Source organism: Lepus europaeus, chromosome 14 (assembly GCF_033115175.1).
Source record: "Lepus europaeus isolate LE1 chromosome 14, mLepTim1.pri, whole genome shotgun sequence".
Lineage (NCBI taxonomy): Eukaryota > Metazoa > Chordata > Mammalia > Lagomorpha > Leporidae > Lepus > Lepus europaeus.
Window position 1 is genome coordinate 97058992 of NC_084840.1, and position 25731 is coordinate 97084722.

A 25731-nucleotide genomic window follows, 5' to 3' on the forward strand; every position below is an offset into this window, starting at 1 on the left:
CTACACAACCGACTGCACCAACCGCTGGCGTCTGCTGTGTGCAGGGGAACGGGCAGTGCACTGGCGTGGACGTGAGCCCCGTCTTCCCGCGGAGGAGGAGAGCCGCTGCCCTTGATGCAGTCCATGCTCGCTCGGTGGGAGGATCGGAACCAGCTACCGCAGGGCCCCACGGGGACTTCAGCAGAAACTGTGGGAGGCTTCACAGAGCGGCAGCGACGTCTTCACCGGATACAGTGGGCAGTGGGGCGCACAGGGCAGGGTTCGCAAACCCAAGGGAGACCCCTGCGAGCCGTGGATCCTCGGCTCCCTGCTCCTGCTGCAGGTGGCTGGCCGGCCACAGAGGCAGGCGGCCTCCACTACTCCAGCACCAACTGGGGACTTCCGCGTGGAGATGGGCACTGACCGCTGAGAAGGCAGGGCCCACAGGGAGCACAAAAATCAGGCTCAAAAGCAGAGGTCAGGATTCCCTTTCTTTTCCCCGTGGGTGGCACAGACCGGGCTCTGAACAATCCAAGTTCAATTCCCGTTTTTCTTTGACGGAAGAGAGCACCCGGGATGCCCAGCAGCTTCAGTAATGCCACGGAGTCACAACGCTGAGTCCCTGGGCAGCCCCGCCTTGCGGAGCTCAGAACTGGGTGCGCGTGCCCCACGCTTCCACGCCCGGCTCCGGCTTCCTGGTGAGGTCACTCCCCCGGGCGCCCTCCTGTGCGCAGGAAAGGAGCTGAGTTGTCCCGGGCCTGTGTTTATTTCTAAAGCCCGGCACAGGGGAACAGGACGTCCCGTGCACCCGGAAGGAAACCTAGACGTGCAGGGCTCACCAAGAACACAGCCAAGGGGCAGGGAGGGCGGCAAAGACACCGGGGCGGGGCAGGGCGGACACAGGCAGGAGAAGAGAAGGCAGGGGAGAACGGGAGGCGGAGGCAGGGAGAGGCTCCCACAGGGGGCTGGTCCAGAGCTAGCGGCACCTCCGCAGCCGGCCGCCGCGGAGGCTTCCTGTCTCCCCGGCAGAAGGGCTCCTTCCGAAGCAAGGGAACTGTGTAAGTGGGATCTCCCTAAAGCTTCTGTCCTGATACTGAAGCAGTGACTGTCTACTGTAGAAAGTTTGGACGACACAGCGCCATATGAGAAAGAAAACGCGACCACAAAAAAGTAAAACTTGGAAGATATAGAGACAGACACATATCTATCTATTGATCGATCGACATAATCCATCCACTATCACTATGTGGCGTGGATCCCTCTTGGCTCCTCTCCGTGTATCGGCACACGGCTTTGATGTGCACTTCCACAGGTGGGTGTATGTGCACCCAGACGTGTGGACGTATACACGGACGTGTCCACTTTCCTACAACGTGCGGGCATTTTCATTGGCCATCTGGTAATTCTGCAGTATGTAACAGTGCTGACCCTCGCTGTGTGTATCACAAATTTGTCCTACTTGATGATTCTGTTTTCAAGCCATCTCCTCCACTTCCCCACTCGAAGATTATGTATGCATTAATACTGTTTCTAGGTGTTTCTAGATGCCAATCCACAGCCAATCAATCCCCTCTAAGTCTAAGCTGGCCCGTGGTGGAAGCGATGCTGCCATTTGATGTTTTAGGTGACAAAGTGCGGTTCACTGCTGTACGCTGTATGTGTTAATACGGGCGCTGGTTCAAACCTTTTCTCCTGATCTCCTCCAAGGTGTGTGGAAGGGGCTCTCACGGGAGGGGCCCCACAGCCCACACCCATCCATTACTACCTAGGAGAGACAGACAAGAGGGCCTAGGCACAGCAGGGTGCTGCCGCCCCACCCTCCTGGCTGGCCTGCCATGTGGGAGGACTCCAGACCCAGGACAACTACTCAAGAGCCAGGTGGGGCAGAGCTCCACCCGCGTGCTGCCCGGGGACTGCCCCCAGGGCTCCAGCGGGTGCATGCTCAGTCTCACAGGCGAGGCCCTGAGGTCAGGAAGGTGACCGGGACCACGTGCCCGGGGGCAGCGAGGCGCTCTGAGTGCCAAGGGCTGAGATCTCCATCCTCATAGTCTTCAGGTCACGCTCGCCTGAGTCAGACCTCGGATGAAGTCCGCTGGCCTCACCAGACGCGAGGCCGGCGGCTGCAGGAAACAGGAAGCACGTGAGTGGGCGGTGAGCCTGCAGGCCGTGAGGAGGAAGGGGGCTGGAGGTGCCGCCTGAAACTCGAGAGCCGGAGGGTAAGGCTGCTACCAACAGCAGAACAGGGCCTGGGCGAGGGAGAGGGTGCGGGCGAGGGCGAGGGCGAGGGCAAGGGCGGCCCGTCCAGCCCAGCCCGGGAGACCCACCGCCCCTCACCTCTGCTGGGGGTCTGCACTCCCTGCGCAAGCCCCCGACTGCTGCACAGCACAGCCGAGGAGACGGGACCCCAGGGTCTAACGGATTCCATCTGTTTGTGCCGGGGAAGCTCTCTCCAGCCTGGAGGACCCACCCTGGAGAGGGGCACTGCTCCCAGGAAGGGAAGACCCCAGGGCCTCCGAGGGCGACTCCCAGTGCCTGGCCTGGCCCAGCCCCCTACACCTGCGGCTTGGGAGAGAGCTGCCCGGAGGGTAGGACGAGCCTGTCAAGTCAGACCTGGAAGCTGAAGTCTAACTTGCCTGGCCTCCCGCATCAGGGCAACCAGGCAGAGTGGGAGGTGGTGCCGCTGCCACCAGCCAGGGCACGCCTGCCCGGACCTGCCTGCCTCCCTCCGTGCTCCTGAGTTCCCCCCATCCATGAACCACTGGGCGGGGACAGACTGCGGCATGAGGAAGACAGCCCCTGCCCTCCAGCAACACACCGGTGGGTGCACAGAGACAAACCGGAAGGAGTCGCCTCCACAACACAGGGATAGGCAGCCTGCACTGAACGTAGTGCCTGAGTTCAAGGCACACAGTGACCCCCGTGGCACTGAGAAAGGAGCCAGACGTGGCGTGTCACTGCCGGCCTGCTGCACAGCCGACATAGCGGGGGCCGGTGCCCCTCACAAGAAGGAGCAGCAGAGGGACCTGGACGCAGGGCGGGGCGTGGGGAGGGAGGTGAGGGGCCGGGGAGAGGGCCACAGCCCCCAGCCCGGGGAGGGTGACCAGCTGGGTGCTGGAGGCGGGCGGCGGGGAGGGGCAAGGCAGCCTTTCGGGACTGGATGGAGGCCAGTCATTAATCACGGGACTCCGGGGTGACAGCCCGGGCCTAGAGAACAAGGGGTTCACTCCTGAGAGAAAGCGGGAAGGAGACGCGCAATGTGCACAAGGTGAGCTGGGGGCGTGTGGGCCCCCAGACAGGGACACCTGTATCTTTCAGTGCCAGGAGGTGGGTAGCTCCTCCTGGTCAGGGGTCCCAGATAACACGTCTTAGGGGAGTCCCGGGGTCAGCACTGAGGGGCCCAGGACGTGCCTCCCAGCTAAGGCAAACAGACCCAGGGGGACAGCATCCTCTGCTTGAGGACAACCCCCCTCCCACCCCCAGACACAAGGGCGCAGGGTGCTCCAGGAGGCTGCGGAACAAAGACGCATCTACCTGCGCCCACTTCTCCCAGTGTGTGGTGGGGGTGGGGGGCGTTGGGGGCTGTCGGCCTTCCCCCCTCTCGCTACCACCCAGGGCTGGAGATGAAGGGAAGGCAGGGCGGGCTCTGTGGTTCTCCTCTGGAGGCAATCCTGCCGTGGGGTGACTCCAGGCTGGGCCCGAGCTGGCACGGCCACGGTGCTCAGAGAGACACTGGGACAGGCTGAGGTGGGACACAGGGCTCCCACCATCTTCCCCCTCACACTGCGGGGGCCGGTGGCCCAGGGAAAGGCCACATGTGGCCCAGGGCCTGCCCTGACCAAGCACGGACACCTGCCGGGCTGGCCCGCAGAGGGCCAGTGGTCACAGGGTATCGGGACGGCCGCAGGAACCCACAGCACAGCCTGTGCAGGGCAAGGAGGGGACAGAGGGCAGGACCTGGGGCACAGCTCTCCAGAGGTCAGGCCCTGAAGACGGGGACAAGAGGAGCCAGGCCTGGGCAGACAGCACGGGAGGGACGCTGGTGCCGAGAGCGAGTTGCACCCGGCCACAAGGGCCAAGGCGGCCAGGTGTGCATCCCGCTGTGTCCCAGGGGTCACAAGGGCCAAGGCGGCCGGGTGTGCATCCCACTGTGTCCCAGGGGCCACAAGGGCCAAGGCGGCCGGGTGTGCATCCCCGCTGTGTCCCAGGGGCCACAAGGGCCAAGGCGGCCAGGTGTGCATCCCGCTGTGTCCCAGGGGCCACAAGGGTCAAGGCGGCCGGGTGTGCATCCCGCTGTGTCCCAGGGGCCACAAGGGCCAAGGCGGCCGGGTGTGTATCCCGCTGTGTCCCAGGGGCCACAAGGGCCAAGGCGGCCGGGTGTGCATCCCGCTGTGTCCCAGGGGCCACAAGGGCCAAGGCGGCCGGGTGTGCATCCCGCTGTGTCCCAGGGGTCGCAGACGGACACTCAGGCCGTTCTAGCAGAAATTAGGACCGAACCGACCGGCTGGTCTGACACTGCCGATACGTTCACAGGAAGAGCGTGCAGCGTTTTCTCAAACGTGCTCCAGGCTCAAGAGATGCTGCAAGACGCTGAGAGACCACTTCCCCACCCCGAGCACCGGCTGAGACCAGGGCCTACTTCCCCACCCCGAGCACCGGCTGAGACCAGGGGCCTACTTCCCCACCCCGAGTACCGGGTGAGATCAGGGCCTACTTCCCCCGGCCCCCGAGCACCGGGTGAGATCAGGGCCTACTTCCCCACCCCGAGCACCGGGTGAGATCAGGGCCTACTTCCCCACCCCGAGCACCGGCTGAGACCAGGGGCCTACTTCCCCACCCCGAGTACCGGGTGAGATCAGGGCCTACTTCCCCCGGCCCCCGAGCACCGGGTGAGATCAGGGCCTACTTCCCCACCCCGAGCACCGGGTGAGATCAGGGCCTACTTCCCCACCCCGAGCACCGGCTGAGACCAGGGGCCTACTTCCCCACCCCGAGCACCGGCTGAGACCAGGGGCCTACTTCCCCACCCCGAGCACCGGGTGAGATCAGGGCCTACTTCCCCACCCCGAGCACCGGGTGAGATCAGGGCCTACTTCCCCCGGCCCCCGAGCATCGGGTGAGATCAGGGCCTACTTCCCCCGGCCCCCGAGCACCGGGTGAGATCAGGGCCTACTTCCCCACCCCGAGCACCGGGTGAGATCAGGGGCCTACTTCCCCACCCGAGCACCGGGTGAGATCAGGGCCTACTTCCCCACCCCGAGCACCGGGTGAGATCAGGGGCCTACTTCCCCAGGCCCCCGAGCACCGGGTGAGATCAGGGCCTACTTCCCCACCCCGAGCACCGGGTGAGATCAGAGCCACCCAGCCCACAGCGCAGCAGAGGTAACAAAGCGTCCGTGACTTCCAGGAAGGCAGACATGAGTGGTAGCTCCTGCCGATGCTTCCACCGCTAACTGCAGACCTTCCCTGTACGGGGCCTTGCCAAGCCCCTGGGGACCCCTGGATGACAGGTGGGCAGCTGGGGAAAGGGCCATCCCACGACCAGGGCACAGGGAGGTGGGAGAAAGAGCTGGAGAAATGGGGGAAGGTAGGGAGGGGGGCAGGCACCAGGCACCCCCATGAGGGCCAGGATTCCCTAATGCCGGCTGAGAGTCCCCTCACCGTGCCAACGGGCAACGCTGGCCGGGAACAAAACCAGGATCCCGAACAGGATGGGCGCGAGCACTTGCCAACATCAGCGTTTCTGAAAGGACCGAGCTTCCACCTCTGAATTGTAGGGGACGTTTTCACTGGGGCAGCAGGCCACTCAGGGACAAGCAGCTTCTCTTCCTTTGCTCATCTCAAGGGACGCTTGGGAAACAGCGACTTGCACCCCCTACACACAGAGGTTCGTTTCTGCCCAACTTCTTTGCTAAGCCTAGAGATGTCTAAAACCCACACTCATTGAAAGAAAAACACCTGCAGCTTGGCCGCTTCCCCCTAGCCCTGAGGAACAAGCTCTCCTATGGTTGCAGACGATTAAATAGGTAGCAGAAAACGATGGCACGAAGATCGGGCCAGGGCGGCGAGGCAATCCCTCTGTCACCCACTTCCTGTGCCCCTCGGAGGAGCCCTGGCCCCTTCCTTGTCCAATGGCTCCTGCACAGCAAAGTCTGCAGCGCACCCCTCTCGTGCCGGAGAAAGCAGCCCTCTGGCTTTGGATAAAATGGCTCTAACTCAGCCCCGGGCGGGCTGGGCGGCAGGCACCCCGCCATCACTCAGTTTTGCTCTAACTCAGCCCCGGGAGGGCTGGGCGGCAGCACCCCGCCATCACTCAGTTTTGCTGCAGGTCCTAGCCTCCATCTGAACAATGAGGAAAATGGCTCCCGGTGCAGCCCAAGTCTCCCTGGGGTCCAGACGGAGGAGGCACGGAGCAATCAGGAACTCTAACGGCTTGATGCAGGCCCCATCTAAACTGGACTCGCGAGCAGCCGTCAGGTACAGAGCCCGGCCCTCCTGTCTGACCCTCAGGGCTGGGGAAGGAAGCAGCCAGGGACGGGGGCGCGGGTGGGGTCTACAGAGGACAGAGCCGCAGAGACCAGAGAGCCACATGGCTATGGCCCAAGCAGCAGATGCCCAACATGGAGGGCAGGGCACGGGGTGCAGGAAGTTCAGGGCCCTCGGCCAGCACGGAGCTGGACCTACAGCTTCGTTTAGAAGAGGCCCAGGGGGCAGGTGGACGTGTGCAAGTCAAGAGAAGGGGCAAGCACGCAGAGCTACCAGCTGTACCTATTTTAAAACCTACTTCATTTGATGATGTGGGAAGTCGTGTTCCCTTAGATGGGGCTGGCCCAGTGGAAGACTGGAAGCGGAAGCAGGGGGAGTCTTAGGAAGAGTGGGTGGGGCTGGAGCCGGGCGTGTGTGGGCGGTGGTGCAGTGGGAGACCCCTGTGGGAGACCCCCGTGGGAGGGGCAAGCAGCAGACACACACACAGACACAGAGGAACACGGAGCAGTCATTCCCCCTCTTCAGGTTTTTCTCCAGCAAGACAGGCAAGACCCCAGGGCCAGGGCCAGACCTAGCACCTAAGGAGAAACTGAGTCATATCCTTGGACGCCCCGAGGGCCCTGAGAGAGGAGCCCGGGGTCTAGGGTGACAGGGAAGCAGGTGGCTCCCCAGGCAGCTTCCGCAGCAATCCTGTCTGAAGACAGCTGGCACCCACCGAGAGGCTCCACCGCGAGTCCAGGAGCATCTGTCGTTCGAGAACACTCTCCAGGACGTCAGCCCGGGCCCCCGGTTCACAGCAAGCAAGAACCAAGCCTGCTGCGAGCCACTGCTAACAGCACCCTGCTTCTCCGGGGAAAACGCGGTTTTGTTCGATGCCTTCGCTGATTTATTCTCACTACTGGAGACTATTTTTTTTTCCATAAATGAATTCAAATCTTTCAAGTCAAATCAATGGCCTGCTTAATTAGAGATCACCAGTATTACACCCGCATTATACCTTGCCAAAACTGCCGCACAAGCTTACTGGAGAGTTACTGTCTTCAGAGTGGCTGCTTATTCTGTAGTCAAGTTAGCACCATCTCTCAGCCACGGCTTAGCAATCTTCCAAGACAGAGGGAATCGTGTAGGACCCTGGCAGTGGGCAAAGGCCTTCCGGGCAATCTGCCAAGGCTGGGCAAACACCTGCTGCCACGCTGTGCGCTCACTTATTTCTAAGTTTTATCTTCTGCCTCCTTTGCAGCCCAGGGAGCAGGGAGATAAATCAGAGGCCGGAATGAGAGGGAAACCCTGGAGACAAGTCCTACACACCCCTGGAGCCGACCACAAAGATCCCGGGCCCGGAAGAACAAACTGGTCATTGTGTTTGGCAAAAAGAAACCACCTGCGCCTAGGGTGGGGGCTGGACTCAGCTCCCAGACGATCCAGACAGTTCATGGTGCTTTTTAAATTTAAGGAATGCATTTCGCTTCCTTCGGCATATCGTCTAACCTTCCGACTTTAGGAGAATTTATGCAAGTATCAACTCTTGAGGAAGACCTCGGACCCTCAGGTAGAAACCCCTGGCACAGAGTGGATGCGTTTGCGTCGGCTGATTGGCGACGTCAGGAAATGATTGGAACCCAGCTCCCCGGGGCACCAGTGCTCAGCAGCACACCTGCAGGGGGCTCTAGTTCACCTGGAAGGCCAAGCCCAGTGACCCAGTTGGCAACAAGCCCTTCTCTTCTCCTTTCAAAGAAGCGTAAATAAAGCAGGGACGTACCGTCGGTCTGCGATTTACTGAGGAATATTGTGCTGGCCCGAGGGTGGTCTGAAGGGTTGAATTCCATGTTCAAATCTTTAAAGAAAGAGAAAGAAACGACATGAATACCATCATCACCTCGGCTGATTTCAGCTCCTCCAGCCTGCAGCTGCTTCCACACTGAGGCCCAGGGAGCAAACAGTTGCTGTGCGAATGGATTCTTTTGGTTTAATGGGGCACTGGTTTGAAATCTGAAAACGCCACACCCGAAACCCACACATCTGGCTGGAGAGCCGTGCACCGGGAACTTCTGGAAAAGCGTGCTCTGCACAACGCGACAGGGCAGCGCCATCACAGGCCACAGGGGGGCGCTGTGTGACGCCTCGGACTCCAAGGAAGCGGGTGGTGTTTCCTTAGAACAGGGGATCATCTCCACTAACCAGCATCCTCATCACTAACCAGCACCCTCATCACTAACCAGCATCCCCCTCTCCTCTAACCAGCACCCTCCTCTCCACTACCCAGCATCCTCTCCTCTACCCAGCATCCTCTCCTCTACCCAGCATCCTCCTCTCACTAACCAGCACCCTCCTCTCCTCTACCCAGCATCCTCCTCTCCTCTAACCAGCATCCTCCTCTCCTCTACCCAGCATCCTCCTCTCCTCTACCCAGCATCCTCCTCTCCACTACCCAGCATCCTCCTCTCCTCTACCCAGCATCCTCATCACTAACCAGCACCCTCATCACTAACCAGCATCCCCCTCTCCTCTAACCAGCACCCTCCTCTCCACTACCCAGCATCCTCTCCTCTACCCAGCATCCTCTCCTCTACCCAGCATCCTCCTCTCACTAACCAGCACCCTCCTCTCCTCTACCCAGCATCCTCCTCTCCTCTAACCAGCATCCTCCTCTCCTCTACCCAGCATCCTCCTCTCCACTACCCAGCATCCTCCTCTCCTCTACCCAGCATCCTCATCACTAACCAGCACCCTCCTCTCCTCTACCCAGCATCCTCCTCTCCTCTAACCAGCATCCTCTCCTCTACCCAGCACCCTCCTCTCCTCTAACCAGCATCCTCATCACTACCCAGCATCCTCCTCTCCACTAACCAGCATCCTCCTCTCCTCTAACCAGCATCCTCCTCTCCACTAACCAGCATCCTCCTCTCCTCTACCCAGCATCCTCCTCTCCTCTAACCAGCACCCTCCTCTCCTCTAACCAGCATCCTCCTCGCTACTACCCAGCATCCTCCTCTCCTCTACCCAGCATCCTCCTCTCCTCTAACCAGCATCCTCCTCTCCTCTAACCAGCATCCTCCTCTCCTCTAACCAGCATCCTCTCCTCTACCCAGCACCCTCCTCTCCTCTAACCAGCATCCTCATCACTACCCAGCATCCTCCTCTCCACTAACCAGCATCCTCCTCTCCTCTAACCAGCATCCTCCTCTCCACTAACCAGCATCCTCCTCTCCTCTACCCAGCATCCTCCTCTCCTCTAACCAGCACCCTCCTCTCCTCTAACCAGCATCCTCCTCGCTACTACCCAGCATCCTCCTCTCCTCTAACCAGCATCCTCCTCTCCTCTAACCAGCATCCTCCTCGCCACTACCCAGCATCCTCCTCTCCTCTACCCAGCATCCTCCTCTCCTCTAACCAGCATCCTCCTCTCCTCTAACCAGCACCCTCCTCTCCTCTAACCAGCATCCTCATCACTACCCAGCATCCTCCTCTCCACTAACCAGCATCCTCCTCTCCTCTAACCAGCATCCTCCTCTCCTCTAACCAGCACCCTCCTCTCCACTACCCAGCATCCTCATCACTACCCAGCATCCTCCTCTCCTCTACCCAGCATCCTCCTCTCCTCTAACCAGCATCCTCCTCTCCTCTAACCAGCACCCTCCTCTCCTCTAACCAGCATCCTCATCACTACCCAGCATCCTCCTCTCCACTAACCAGCATCCTCCTCTCCTCTAACCAGCATCCTCCTCTCCTCTAACCAGCACCCTCCTCTCCTCTAACCAGCATCCTCATCACTACCCAGCATCCTCCTCTCCACTAACCAGCATCCTCCTCTCCTCTAACCAGCATCCTCCTCTCCTCTAACCAGCACCCTCCTCTCCACTACCCAGCATCCTCATCACTACCCAGCATCCTCCTCTCCTCTACCCAGCATCCTCCTCTCCTCTAACCAGCATCCTCCTCTCCACTAACCAGCATCCTCCTCTCCACTAACCAGCATCCTCCTCTCCTCTAACCAGCATCCTCCTCTCCACTAACCAGCATCCTCATCACTAACCAGCACCCTCCTCTCCTCTACCCAGCATCCTCCTCTCCTCTAACCAGCATCCTCCTCTCCACTAACCAGCATCCTCCTCTCCTCTACCCAGCATCCTCCTCTCCTCTAACCAGCATCCTCCTCTCCACTAACCAGCATCCTCCTCTCCACTAACCAGCATCCTCATCACTAACCAGCATCCTCCTCTCCACTATCCAGCATCCTCCTCTCCACTTAATCACAGGGTTATGTTCTGATGACACAAGACTGACCTTTAAGGAAAGCATGGAAAATGGCTGTTGGAGGCCTAATCTGGTCCATGGATGTGTTTTGTTTGATCTACATTTTCTTAAAAGCCAACAGATGATAACCAAGATCCCTCCTCCCTCCCTCCTCTCTCTCTCCCTCTCTCTCCCTCTCCCTCTCTCTCTCTCTCTCTCACATGCACACACACATCACTATTTCCCAGCTCGAGCAGTCAGCAGATCATCTGGCAACACAGCCCCTTCAAGCGGACACAGGCCCCAGGCTCCCCTCTCCCCGGCCCTCTCGGCCTCCAGCGCCACCCTCCAGCCCGCTCACCCTTGGGCACGATGCGATCCCTGCTTGGGACAATCTCCAGAGTGCACAGACCATTTAGAATCCATCAGAGAAGAGTCTCTCCGGTTTAAAAAAAAAAAAAAAAAGGATTCTGTTGGAAAAGAACGAGGCAGCGGGGAGAGCGGAGCCCAGAGGGAGAGAGATCGCAGTCCCGGACCTGCCTTCACATCGCCCAGAACCGAACCCAGAGTAAATCCTCTCCATGGACTCGCAGACACACCGCCCCAGCCGCGAGAGACAGACGGCTGATCACAGCACAGAACGGAGAGCACGGGCGAGGCCGAGTTCCGGGGCAGGCAGTCTCCCACACAGGCCAGCGGCTGGGGCGGCGGCGGTCCCCACTCCAGAGATACCTGGTGAACCCCCGCCCCGTGGGGGACGCACTCCCCCAGAGGCCACGCCACGAGCTGGCCCTTCTTGTACACCGTGGCTTCCACCAGCCGTGGGCATTGGGGATGTTGATGGGAGGAGCTACACAGGCCAAAGTGACAACTTTTCAAACCTGCTTCAGTTCTGACCACAGAAAGTTGGGCTGGGAATTTCTTTGTGAAAATGAGTCTTTGTGAGGGTGTTTCCTCCTGAGCCAGGATCTTGTCATTTCTAAAATTTTGTTTAAAAGGCTAGAAGTCAAATGTGGCACTACATTTTTACGGAAACTCTGTGTATCAAAATACAATTACAGGACGGCGCCACGGCTCACTAGGCTAATCCTCCACCTGCGGCGCTGGCACTCTGGGTTCTAGTCCCGGCCGGGGCGCCGGATTCCTCTTCCAGGCCAGCTCTCTGCTGTGGCCCGGGAAGGCAGTGGAGGATGGCCCAAGTGCTTGGGCCCTGCACCCGCATGGGAGACCAGGAGAAGCACCTGGCTCCTGGCTTCGGATCGGTGCAGCGCCGGCCGTAGCGGCCATTTGTGGGGTGAACCAACAGAAGGAAGACCTTTCTCTCTGACTCTCTCACTGTCTAACTCTGCCTGTCCAAAAACAAATACAATTACATACCTAGTCCTAATCATGATGGATGCTGTCACCTTCCAAAAACCCTAACACAGAGTCCCCGCAGAAACACAGCTGCTGGGCAGGGCACCACCAGGAGGCAGCCCCCAGAATCACGCGGCGTCAGCACCACACACTGCTGGCCCAGGACCGCCCAGCCCAGCCGCATCCTGAAGCTGTAAGACCTTCCTTTCACTACTGAAACACATCGGTAGGCGTTTGCAAAACAGCACAAACAAAGCGTGCGGCTTTCCAGAGTGGAGCTGAAATCACCCAAGGCCGCCACTCCTTCGAGAGCTGAGCTCCTGCCTTCCGTGCGGAGGGCCCGGGGAGCCTCCTGCGGCTGTGTGAAGACAGGGGCATCACATGTTCCACAGGAGGGGTTCCGGCCACGGGGCACTTACAAGGACCAGTCAACAGCACCGCGTCCCTGCCCCAAATTCCTGAACATCCATGAGGGCACCTCAGGAAACTTTTCCACACACAGAATTTTTAAAAAACTATGTACTTATGTATTTAAAGAATTTATTTATTTATTTGAGTGGTAGAGTTACAGACAGAGAGAGGGAGAGACAGAAAGGTCTTCCATCTGATGGGTCACTCCCCAAATGGCCACAACAGCCAGAGCTGGGCTCATCCGAAGCCAGGAGCCAGGAGCGTCTTCTGGGTCCCCCAAATGGGTGCACAGGCCCAAGCACTCGGGTAATCTTCCACTGCTCTTCCAGGTAGAGAGCTGAATCAGAAGAGGAGCAGCACGAACTAGGGCCCAAATGGGACTGAGAGCCGCAGGTGCAGGCTTAGCCTACTACACCACAGTGTGGGCCCCTGCTTAGTAATTTATTTGAAAGGCAGAGTTGCAGAGAGGGAGGGAGGGAGACAGAGACAGAGAGCAAGAGATCTTCCTTCCACTGATTCACTCTCCAAATGGCCTCAACAGCCAGGGCTGGGCCAGGCTAAAGCCAGGAGCTTCATCTGGTCTCCCACATGGGTGCAGCTTGGCCATCCTCCACTGCTTTCCCAGGCACATGAGCAGGGAGCTGGATAGGAAGTGGAGCAGCCGGGACTCAAACCAGTGCCCATATGGGATGCCGCTGCTGCAGAAGGCAGTGTAACTCTCTGTGCCACAACATCGGCCCCTTGTGCAAAAACATTAAAATTTTTAAAAACCTTACAAATGTTTAAAAATTGAGAGCGTGTATAGAATTACCTGCAGGCTGAGTGTGTAAGCTGTGTATGAAACATAACGGGATTTCCTGTTAGGACTTGGCCCCACCCCCAAGGCATCTCAGGTGTATGCAACTATTCCACATAGGGTCCCCGCCCAGGGGACACGGGATTCTCAATTTTGTATCTAGGCGATGAAATGCCACCCCACCATTACAAACCATGTGAGACCAAAGCTACTGCCGCGGACACAGGTGCGCATCCATCTTCAGGTGAGGAGGGCGGTGTGGTCAGCATTTTGAGGGAAACGCAGATGGGCACAGAAAACATAGAAGCTGCACGGATACGCACGGACATGTGGTCATCTCGTAACACAACAGTGAGCTGGGTTTGCATGTCTGCGTTTTCTCAGTTGGGTTTGGTTTTCAACTCCGGTCATTTACAAATCCCTTCTAGGACACAACCTGTGCAGGCTGGTTTGGCTGTAACTGCCCTCCCTGCGCACAGATGCTCCCAGGATGCCCCAGGCCCTTGTGCCGCGGCTGCAGGCCTCCCCCACCCCCACCAATCACCAAGGTGCGCCTGGTCCCAGGCAGGGCCCCCTATACCACTCATACTCAGGGGTCAGGGGAACCGTGGGTCAGAAGCCCTCGCGCTGCCAGCAGCCAGCATCTGTCTCCTGCTCTCTGCTCTCAGCAGGCCCAAAGGGCAAGGGCGGGGCACCTGCTTGGTGTCCCGTGGACAAGCCAGGCAGCAGGCATTCCTCCCACCCCTCCCTGCGGAAGGTGCACGCTAAGTGCAATCAGAGGGAAGGCATCCCAGCTCTGACCACAGTGCTCAGCGTGTCCCAGGCAGCCTCCGGACGGGTGACGGGCAGGTGTGCAAATCCCACAGCGTTCAAGGAAGACTTCAAGACCACACCCTTCCACCACGCCCATCGATGAGGGCAGTGAGGCAACACAGGGCAAGTGTCCAGCTAGCGGAGGACAGACCCGGGACAGAACTCCAGGCTCTGGCTGGGATTCCTGGGTCCAGAGCTTCTCCCACTATCCCTACCGGGCCAGCCACCACCTCAGGACTGGAACGGACCGAACACAGGCCCTCCACGCTGGGTCCTCCCTGACACCGATACCACTGAATACATCAGCCGAATGCCAGGGAACGCTGGGGGTCGGGGGTGCGGCAGCATTGTCACCGTGTGTCAAAGGAACACGGCAGACTGGGGGCACCGGTGACACCAACGCCACCGGCAGCTGCAATGGCACCCTGCATGCTGGCCGCAGCAGGCGAGTCCCGTCACTGCTGAGCATCGAGAGGGCGGGGGCACGTGAGAGACACACAGCAGGGGAAGAGCCTACGGCTGCCAGTTTGGGATGAGTGGGGTGAGGCGGGGCAGACCTTGGCTGCCGGCGGCAGCTGTACTGCTCCAGCCAAGCGCCCTGGGAGAACCCAGGAGCTGGGAAGAGGCCAGGAAGGGTCTCGGAGACAGAGGCGTCGGCATACCAAAGGTTTAAAAGGAGCGAGTGGGGCCGGGGAGCTGCAGAGTGGGAAGTGGCCAGACAGGATTCGTGAGAATCCGCACTTCACGGCCAGGGCCCTGGGACGCTGGCGTAGTGACACGGCCGCACACACTTAAGAAAGACAGCTCCGGGCACACACCGGGGGCAAAGGAACCCAAGGAGGCCGGGACTGGAAGGCAGGCTGTCGGGGGCTGTGGTCGCAGTCCGGGTGGGAAGGAACCGAGAAAGTGGGCGGTGCATCCGGGGAGTGGGTGCACCAAGATGACGGTGACCATGACAGGCACGGTCAGCACGTGGCAGGCTGAGGAGAGGCCGGGCAGACCCCTGCCAGGCTGGGCCCTCCTGTGGGAACAGGAACACCGGGCTCTCAACGCTGGGCCAACGGCCTCTCCTGGCTCACCTTCCCCACGCCCTGGGACGTGCTCCTGCAGCCTCCACACGACACCTGCTCCCACGCCACACTAGCGGTGCCCCAGCCAGGGCAGCACTTCCTGCTCCTCCTCTACCCAGGGGCACCTAAGCCCCAAAGCCAGCCGGTCCCAGCCACCCTGGAGCGGCTTCCCCGCCAGGCAGGAAGAAGCCTGCTTTTCTCCTGCCCTCCTTCCGGGGGCCCGTCCTCGTCACGTGCTGCCATCCGGGAATTTGGGAAGGAGTTTTTCCGTTTTGGATTTTGTTTCCTCTCCCAGCTAAGGATGTGATGCCAGATGCAATCATCAGATTATTTTTTTTTTCAAACCATTTTAAATCTTTTTTACAGTTCTGCTTGAAACGTGCCCTCCGAGGTGACCCAACGGGGAGCTCCCGGCCCTCCTTCCCTTCTAAGCTGGGCGCTGCCAGGGTTTGTTACGGATCACTCACACACCCACAGCCACGCTCTGGGCCCGACCCCCGACACTGCTGATGCTGCTGTCTCTGTGCGGCAGGCAGAGCCCACTTCCCGCAGGGAGCACGGCCACATTCTCACACCCAGCCTCTCCGAACTCCCCCCCGCGCTGTGGCCCGGGAGGGGGCCTCACAGGCTGTGCTGGTTCTGGTTGGCCGCTCTCTCAATCCATCATCATGTCCTCTGGCCTGAAAAGGGCCCTCCCCCACACCTGGAGAACCTGCAGTGGGAAGCGTAGCTGGCAATGAAGGGCCCTACAGGACGGTGCGTGGCCCCGCCTGCTGAGTTAGTCTGTGTACAGTTAACTCACAGAACAGAGGCCTGCACTGGGCGCAGTGGGTAGAGCAGCCCCCTGCCATGCCAGCATCCAATACAGGCACTGGTTCAAGTCCCCGCTGTTCCACTTCGATCCAGTTCCGTGCTAATGGCCTGGGAAAAGCAACAGAGGCTAACTCAAGTGTCTGGGCCCCTGCTACCCACATGGGAGGTGACCCAGCCAAAGCTCCTGGCTTCAGCCCGGCTGTTGCAGCCTTGGGGAGTACACCAGCGATGTGCGTCTGACTTGCAAAATAAACAAATAAATCTTTAAAAATATATATGCAAGATTAAAAGTCATCCTGGGTTCTTACAGTCCGATTCCCCCTGGTCTTCTGGTTTCCAGGGATTCTCACCAAACCCCTCCATCCATGGAGACCCGTTCCAATTACAGAGGTGGGGTAAAGGCGAAGGGGCGGGGCCGCCAGCTCTCCCCCTCTCCTGCATCCCTGCCTCCACGGAGAGTCCCGCGGGAGCAAACACGCGGCTCATCACCCTCCTCTGGGTAAAGCTGCAAACCTCGCTGAGCTGCTGCTTCCTGTGCTGACCACAATCTGAACTTGTCCTTCCCAGAGTGACCGCTCTGTCTCCCGGGCCTGGTCCGCTCAGCCCCCCCTCCCCCGACCCCGTGTCTCTCCACACACGTGTCTCTGGGCACACGCATCTGCACACATGCCTCTGTGCATCCGTAGTTTGCAGTCTGTGCACGGGCATATCTGTGTGCATGGTCTGCACACGTCTCTGGGCACAAAGATGTCACTTAACCAGGAAAAAGGAAACAGTCCATAGTCCAAATGTCTGGTAATAAGGGACTAAGTAATTAGGAGGCAAATTTACTACATGGAAAATGATGCAGCTGTCCATCACTCTTCTGAATAGTTAACGCATTTATAATTGGAGCCACAGTCCTGTTGGTCGCGCTCAGTACAAGGGAGGAGAGCACATTTCACATGCCGTGCCACTCACATGAATATGTAACACAGGTTCCGAGGGCGTGGGTTTGAATGTTTTTGTGGTGGTGGTTTTATCCTCTTTTTTTTTTTTTTTAAAGATTCATCTATCTATTTGAAAGGCAGAGTTACAGAGAGGCAGAGGCAGAGAGAGAGGTCTTCCATCCACTGGTTCACTCCCCAGATGGCCACAATGACTAGAGCTGGGCCTATCCGAAGCCAGGAGCCAGGAGCTTCTTCTGGGTCTCCCACGCGGGTGCAGGGGCCCAGGCACTTGGGCCATCTTCTACTGCTTTCCCAGGCCATAGCAGAGAGCTGGATCGGAAGTGGAGCAGCCGGGACTTGAACCGGCACCCATTTTGGATGCCAGCACCACAGGTGGCGGGCTTTACCACTCTGCTACAGTGTCGGCCCCAGGTGGTTTTATCTTAAACAAACCCAGCGTTTAAACATACGAAAAAATGCTACACATGAATGTGCACAGTGGCTCTCTGTGGTACCAGGCGAACACGGGAGCGTCTTTGCTTGTCTCTTTGCTTTTCTCTACTTCCCACTGTTTCCTAACAGGCGTATTTCACATTCAAAATGAGAGACTGCTGTAGCCGCCTTTCCTCTTTAAGCACTGGAACGCCAATGCCGCGGAGTTCTACGTGTTTGTGCTGAACTTCCAGCCCCGCGGAAAAGAAATGGACCTGAGGTGGGGGCACCTCGGCAGCCACCCAGAGGGAAGGAAGAGGCCGGGATGGAAGCATTTCAAAGACCGCAGAGTTGTGCTTGATTTAAGAGATCAAACTCGGTATCACTGATCTGATAAGAACTATGACATCTAAATTTTATTTCTCATTCCTGTAGCTTTGATGATTTGAAAATGCATGCACTGGGGCTGGCACTGTGGCACAGCAGTAAAGCCATTGCCTGAGACACGGGCACCCCATCTGGTCACCGGCTCCATTTCCGATCCAGCTCCCAGCTAAGCCTGGGAAAAGCAGCAGAAGGGCTTGGGCCCCTGCACCCACATGGGAGACCATGATGAGGCTCCCGGCTCCTGGCTGGACCGGCCCAGCACTGGCCATGTGCAGCCATCTGAAGAATGAACCAGAGGATGGAAGATTTCTCTCTCTTTCTCTCCCTGCAATTTCCACTTTCAAAATAAATGAACAACATTAAAAAAAATGCATTCACAGACCAACAGAACCAGCTAATAATTGCAGAAATTGCTGCGCCCACTTGGGCCCACAAGTGGGGAGGCCGTGCACACACTGCTACGGCGGCCCTCCCACCGTCACAGCCAGCACCTGCTTCCCCAACAGCAACGTCACAGGGGCCAATGTCACAGGGCCAATGTCACAGGGGCCAATGTCACAGGGGCTGGCCTCTGCACTCAACAGGACACCGGCTGCCCTCCCCCTCCACTGGCCCGCTGCACACGTTCACCCATGAAGGCACAAGAAGGAAATCATTCAAGGACAAAATGCTAATCTGATCTTGGCTCGCGTCACAATTTGAATCACTAAGGAATAACAAGGGAAGAATGTCTTATTAACCAGCTCCCTCCCATCCAGAGTTGAAATCAAAGTCTGAGTGACAGAGGTCACTGCCACCCTGGTCTCCGTGGGACAGAAGCCGGCGCTGCCGAGGGCAGATTCTCTCTGCCAGGCTGGTCCCTGGGGTCAGGCTGCAGTGTCTGGGGAGTGACAGCAAGAGCCCCAGCTTGCCCCAGCTATAGGCCCAGCTCTGGGCTGCTGCGAGCACCATGAGTCTCCTGAAACCGGCCCACCACTGTTGAGTGCCACGGGAGGGCCCACGAAAGAGGCAGCGACCAAAGCTTGCCTGGAAAAGTACACTGGTTTCCTGTTGGGCACGGCCTCTTCCCATCAAACACTTCTGTTCGTCACTGATTCTCAGGTCGCGTTAGGAAGAAATGGAAAGTTACTGCTTGTTCGGGTCTGAGCTCTGGTGACATTTACACCCTCCCAAGTACACGCACAAGCGAGCTCCGGGTCCAGCAACCACCGCAGCTGGCCCCGGGCAGCCGCTCAGCCGCGATGGTGCAGCTCCACCTCTCTCCTCCTGCAGCCGCTACCTCATCTCTGCCTGAGGGAGGGGAAGGCAGACACACGTGCTGATCCCGGGGCCAGCAGCCTTGATGTCTCCACTCTGCACGCTCCCTTCCAAGAAGCCAAACCTTTCTTTGAGTTACACGTGGCACGTGCACGCCCCTGACCAGGGCCAGCCTCCCCCACCACAACAGATCCCTGTCCGGGTCACCTGCGTCACACCCAGGGTCACTCATCAGCTCGGACCCAGCCTCCCTCCCCGGCTCCCTCCCTGTCACACCCGGCCCAGCGCAGTGGTGCTGGGCTCCTCTCTCCCGTCCTCTCTGGGGCCCTGCCTGAGCCGGCGCTCACTCCACTGCTCTTCGGTTAACACGAGGTCCACACCTCTTCCTTCTCCTCCTGCGAGGAAGAGTATAAAGTAAACACACACACACACCGTCCACCCATCTCACCTGCATGGTGACCTGAGCCACGGGACTCTGGCCACCCTCGCGTGCCAGGACTCCCACAGTGTCCCCCTCTGACCACTAACACATAAATCAACGTCAGCGTGTCCAGGGCCTGCTCCTCTGGTCCATCCCAGCTCACCAAACAGCAACCCCACCCCTCAAGCCTGGACACATGGGCCATGTGTGCCACAGCCACACACTGCCCCGTAGCAGACCCCATCAGAGCGTGTCCACTCGCCCCCGGACCACCTGCCACGCCACCTGCACCTCCACTGCCTCCCCTGGATCAGGCTTCTGCTGCTTCCTCTCTCTCCCGCTAGGTCCACGAGGCCAGGGGGCTCTGGTCAAGCTACACAAACAGCCCTGGTCCCCCCTGCAGAGTGCAGCGTGCTCACGGCGGCCCCCCACAGGACACGCTCCGCCCCGCTGCCCCTCAGACACCACCACAGGTGGCCCTGGCTGGGGACTCCCTGGCTGCCCTCAAACCCAGGGCACACCCCGCTGTGCTGCAAAGACACACACGGGCCTCCTGTCCCCCACCTTCCCTGCTCACAGCCTCGCTCTACACAGGCATGTTAATGGTCAGTTAATGGTCGCTCTACACAGGTATGGCCAGGCTCAGCACACGGTGGCTGCACGTCCATGCAAGAACTCTGCTGACACACGGAGAACACAGCACCAAAGTCGCCCAGCGATCGAGTGACAGGGTCCGCGTTCCGGCTCCGGGGGCTCAGGTGCACCCAGCCATGCCCACCCTAATGCCCTGCGGCTCTGGGGACGTCTCGGGCCTTCTCTGAGGCAGGCACCCGGCCTGCCTAGTCCAGGGTCATGCTGGAGGGAACGCTGTCTGGCACAGAGCAGGAGGAGGAGAGAACAATTCGGGCTCGCTGAGCCACTCCCCCATCTGCCTCAGCACAGAAGGAAGCCCCCGGGTCCACCTGCTGTCTGCACGTTGCTCTGAGTGGCTCAGAGAAGGGAAAGGATGACAAAGCACACGTAGCCGCATGCTAACCGGGGACTACAGACGCGGTCACTTCTACGCCGACGTTTCTCTTCTGAAACTGCCTCCACACACAAAGGTTACGAGCACGGGCCCACGGGCTCATACAGCAAAACCACGCGAGGTCCAACCCGGACTCTCCCCTGCACACATGCTCCACCCCAGCAGCCTCCATCCCTGCTCAAGGGGTCAGGGACCTGGCGCCTCCTCTTCCCCCCCCCAAGCAACCCCACCTCCTCTTCCCCCCAGCGACCCCACCTCCTCTTTCCCCCTAGCGACCCCACCTCCTCTTCCCCCCCAGCGACCCCGCCTCCTCTTCCCCCCAGCGACCCCGCCTCCTCTTCCCCCCAGCGACCCCGCCTCCTCTTCCCCCCCAGCGACCCCGCCTCCTCTTCCCCCCCAGCGACCCCGCCTCCTCTTCCCCCCAGCGACCCCACCTCCTCTTCCCCCCCAGCGACCCCACCTCCTCTTCCCCCCCAGCGACCCCACCTCCTCTTCCCCCCCAGCAACCCCGAAGCCTGGCTTCTGTCCCCGCTCCCAGCAACCCTGAAGCCTGGCTTCTGTCCCCGCTCCCAGCAACCCCAAAGCCTGGCTTCTGTCCCCGCTCCCAGCAACCCCGAAGCCTGGCTTCTGTCCCCGCTCCCAGCAACCCCGAAGCCCTGCCTGCCTGCAGCCTTTCTCATCAAGGTCTCCCGGGACAGCCTGGGCCACTGTTCGGTTCTGATGGTGTCCCCGTCCTTTCTGCTGGGGATGTGGACTCGGCTCTCGGCCCTGCGGCCTGGCTGCCGGCACCTGAGACGCCAAGTTGCCCGCTCCCATCAACTCCTGGTGCGGAAACCCCGCAAACCGCTGCCGGCACGCAGCTCCCTCACAGCTCCTCCCCACCCCCCACCCCCAGGGCTGTCCTCACTGCCTGACCCCTCCTAACCTCACTACGCACATCCCACAGTCGGCCCTGCGTCCTCATGATGGCTCAGCTCGATCCTTCCCTTGCAAAGTGTAAAAAGGACACACGTTCAGTAGAAGCCGTGCTTTGAATTCTGACAGTCTCCTGGGCTAGCTGTGGGTGGTCCTGTGTTCTCATGGCCGGGCGGCAGCCCTGCGGTCACAGGGGAAAACGCCCACTCTCTATGGGCACCACACGGCCAGGCACTCCGTGAGTTAGGCGACATCGGCATCGGAGCATAAAACGGGCTTTGTGTTGGACGACTGCCCGACTGCAGGCTAAGGTGTGTGCTCGGAGCACACGTGAGCAGGCCGCTGGGCGAGGAGGGGCCGGGCGTGTGCCATGCGCTTCTCCCTTTGGTGCGGGCACCAGGGCATGCACACCGTGGAGGGACGGGCATTGTGCCGCCTCTCCGGCCGGCTTCCCCACCTCGTTACCGATGTCATCAGTCACTCCCCCGCCGCACCCCAAGCCTGCTGCATGGCTGTGGCTAAAACACTGCGAACTCCTTCGATGTCCTTTTAAGGACTCGCACTGCTACTTGGAAGTCCCGTCTGCCTTAGAGCCCTCCCACCCTACGCCACCTTGTGTGTCTACACACACATCTTCCCCTCTCCACCAGCAGGTGGTCCAGACCATGCCTAAGTACTTCAGGTGGGGGGGGTCTCCATGGCAACAGCACCACCCACAGGATGGGACCACGAGGCGCACCTGCACTGATGAAGACGGGCATCTGGGGCAGCCTGCCCTGCTCTGGCCGCACTGCCAGCTCACAGAAGCGCTCACACCGTCACTCGGGCACCCTGGCGGGGTGCTCCTTCGCTCCTGTTTCCTCAGCACTAACCTCTAGGGTTCACTGAACGGAAGATGCCAAGGGGGAAGAGACGCCGGCCTCGAGCCCTCCCCTCCGTGGCACCGGCCACAGTGCCATCAGCACGTCCCACTGAGCAACACGTACACTCCGTGGGAACCCGGTGCATGCGTGCTGTCCTACGCTTTGAAGCCACTGTCCTAGTAATGACCCCAGCCTCTCTATAAACTCGCTTCACCCGTGTGCCTACAACTCTCCGTGGAAACCGTCCTCACGCAGTACCCTCCAACACTGGGTCTCCTCTCGGTCACGGTCATCCTACATCACCAGGGCAAGTTTCCTTTCCAGAGAAAGGAATTTTTATTTTGCAAGCAAAGAAGGCGAATGAGCTTCACTCACTGAAATGACCTCCACGACCAGAGTTAGCTGTTACCAAGTTTGTGGCGATGACCCGCTACTCTCTCCACGCACAAAGCCCGACTCCAGGGGCAGCCCTTCCGCAGCCCCCAGGACACCAGCACCCCACCACAGGGCCTGAGCTGGAGTCCAGCCCCCTGCCAGTGTGCACCCTGGGAGGCGGAGGGGCTGGCTCAAGTAGTGATTAGGCTTCTGCCGCCCACGTGGGAGGCCTTGATTTGTCCTGGCTCCTAGCCCCTGCCTGGCCCAGCCCTGGCTGTTGCAAGCATTTATGGAGTAAGCCAGTGAATGGGGGAGCTCTCTTCTTTCTTGTTCTCTCAGTCTCCCTGCCTTTCCAATAAACAAAATTTGAAAAGCCCATCTCTAAGCTGAAGTCATAACACAGCACTGACATTAAGCAAACAAGAGGCACACACAGCGTGGATGCCCAGAAGACGCGGTACCACGCTCTGCAGCCAGCGTCAGCATCTGGGAGCGCTGTGTCTGCCTGCCACTGTTCCTCCCACAGTGAGAGCAGTATCCACCAAGACTGCTCCTGCTTCTTCGCTGCACAGAGTTTGAAAGCCAACTTGTTCTCCGCTCACAATGGCCCATTCTGCAGCACGGTAAACAAGGCGGACTGAGAAGGAAGGGGCCCAGACACCTGCCAGTGCGGCAGCGTCTCCTCCACCCACAAACCACATCGGACCTCCCCCTGGTTCCTCAAGGGGCACAGCGAGGGGTCCTGGCAGGGAAGTGCCTCCAGCAATGCCGATGGGGCTGCTGAAATGGCAGGCGCCACACCCTGGGCAGCAGGCGGCAACTTGATTTCACAGTGCCTCAACCCCAGAGCAACACAACAGGAGTAGGAACATCCAGCCTTTTTATTTGACAGGCAGTCAGACAGTGAGAGAGAGAGAGACAGAGAGAAAGGCCTTCCTTTCGTTGGTTCACCCCCCAAATGGCCACCACGGCCAACGCACTGCGCTGATCCAAAGCCAGGAGCCAGGTGCTTCTCCTGGTCTCCCATGTGGGTGCAGGGCCCAAGCACCTGGGCCATCCTCCACTGCACTCCTGGGCCACAGCAGAGAGCTGGCCTGGAAGAGGAGCAACCAGGACAGAATCCGGCAGCGCAACCGGGACTAGAACCCGGGGTGCCGGGGCTGCAGGCGGAGGATTAGCCTAGTGAGCCGCGGCGCCGGCTGGAACATCCACCCTTAAACAGCCTCACAGGACACCGTGACAGCACGGTGACGTGCAAAAACAGCCGTCCTAGGTCAGCGATGCCGACATGAAAACCCAGACGTGCGTCAGCTTGGTTAGCTCCTACGGCAGACCGCCCCTCCAGCCGCGTGACTAACGGACATACCAACGCCAGTGCTTATCAGCGGGAAGGTCCACTAGGGACTCCGTCAGGCGACTTCCTGCCCGATTTCCGCTGCCCACGGTCTCTCCCTATTCCCACAGTGATGGCCACCACCGGAGCTGTTCCAAGATCCAAGTGTTTGAAGACTGCAGCCATGGGTGGCCTCCCCCAATACCGCTCCAAGCTGCACTCCAAAACCAGACTCCCAGGACGCAGCCGGTGGGGGCAGCCCGGGCTGGGCGTGGCGGGAAGCTGGAGCCACGTGCCGTGGGTCCGTGTGCAGCATGCCAGGCCCGTTCCTCTGCAGTGTGCGTGGCTGCTCTGAGCTACGACAGCAGCAGGGATGGAGACAGGGACCCTGGGACCCTCTCCAGAAAGATCCTGACAGCCCCCGGGCTGGAGCTGAGCAAAAAGCCAGGGGTGCAGACACAGCAATTCACGGATGTCACCCCTGGGAAAAACAGAGGGTCTGCGGCAAACTGATTACGAGGTGGCAGGGGGCGGTGCGGGGGCCACACCAAGCTGCTTCTGCAAAGTCCTTCTCACACTCCCATCGCCTCCCAGGGACTCCTTCCCAGGAGGCTCCAGGTAGGAGGTACGTGCACCACTGCCTCTCACACACCACGAGAAACAGGCAGTAACCACACGCAGAGTTTACAAAACGGCTGGTTTAGAAATGAAAGCGCCGCTCTTCCTTTCAAGCACAGAAGAGATGGACACACAGAGATGTTCTTCAGCGCGAGTCTGGGGCCCGGTGACGCCAGCTACCCCAAGGCACCCGTGAGCACCAACAGGCACCCACACTGCACAGACACCTGCTTAAGCTCCAGGACACCACGGGCCGCGGCGCAGCCCTTGCTGTCTCCATCACCGTCTCCCCGTGCTCGGCACACAGCCTTGACAACACAGCTGGGCTGTGTGCTGAGCTGATCTCAATGCCTGCGGGGGGGCTGGTTCAGGACACCCCTTCGAGGAAGGCATCTCACAGATGGGCGCTGAGGCTCACTGGGGAGACTGGGGCTCGAACCCAAGTCTGCGGGAACTCAGAGGAAGACAACTCTTTAGGATGATTGCAAACTGCTCCTGGGAAGGTCTACGTGAAAAAACGGGAAACCTCATGAACAGAGGGAGATTTCAACCCTCCGAAGCACCCCCATCACAGGGCCTGACCTGGAGCCCTGGTCGGCTCCCCACGCCAGCTCCCCGCTAATGTGCTCCCTGGGGGCAGAGGTCAAGGTCAAGTGGTTGGGTCCCTGCCACCCAAGTGCGGGACCTGGATGGAGCTCCCAGCTCCCACTGTCGGCCTGGCCCAGCCCTGGCCATCGCCGGTCTCGTGGGGACTGAACCAGCGAAGAGGAACTCTCTGCCTGTCTATCACTCTACCTGCCTCTCTTATGTAAAAATAAGTGGACATAACCTCCTTTTCCCTCCTGCCTTTATAAGCTCACTACCTCGCTGCCAGACTGCTTGGCTGTTTTCTGTAATTGTGGTTGGAGCTTAGGACAGCATCTGTGCCTCCCCCAGCCTCTGTGAGCTGAAGACAGACCATCGCCTATCTCAATGCTTACTCATCTTCTCCTTCCTTGGCAAGACCGGACCTGTGGGCGCTCACAGGCAGGCTCCAGGTTTTGTGATCCCGTTCTGACTGTTGGTGGCAAGCAGAGGGGCATCGGCGTTTGCCTCGCTCCTCGCCCATGCTCCCGGTCTGCTCCTGGGCGGGCAACAGGTGGAGCCAGCTGCGCTCACAGCCCAGCTCCGGGTGGGGATGGGCGTGCTCTCCAAAGAGAAAGCGATGTCCCGTTAGCTCT

At 59.6% G+C, this 25731-nt stretch overlaps 1 protein-coding gene across 1 annotated transcript in view; it reads right to left on the reverse strand.

The window, feature by feature from the left end:
* The window catches only part of CCNY (cyclin Y), a 139374-nt gene that overhangs the window by 34239 nt on the left and 79404 nt on the right, over nucleotides 1–25731 (reverse strand). The window contains exon 2 of the mRNA XM_062211190.1: nucleotides 8222–8296. Coding sequence (XP_062067174.1) covers nucleotides 8222–8296 — 75 coding nt within the window. The remainder of the gene's footprint in view (nucleotides 1–8221; nucleotides 8297–25731) is intronic.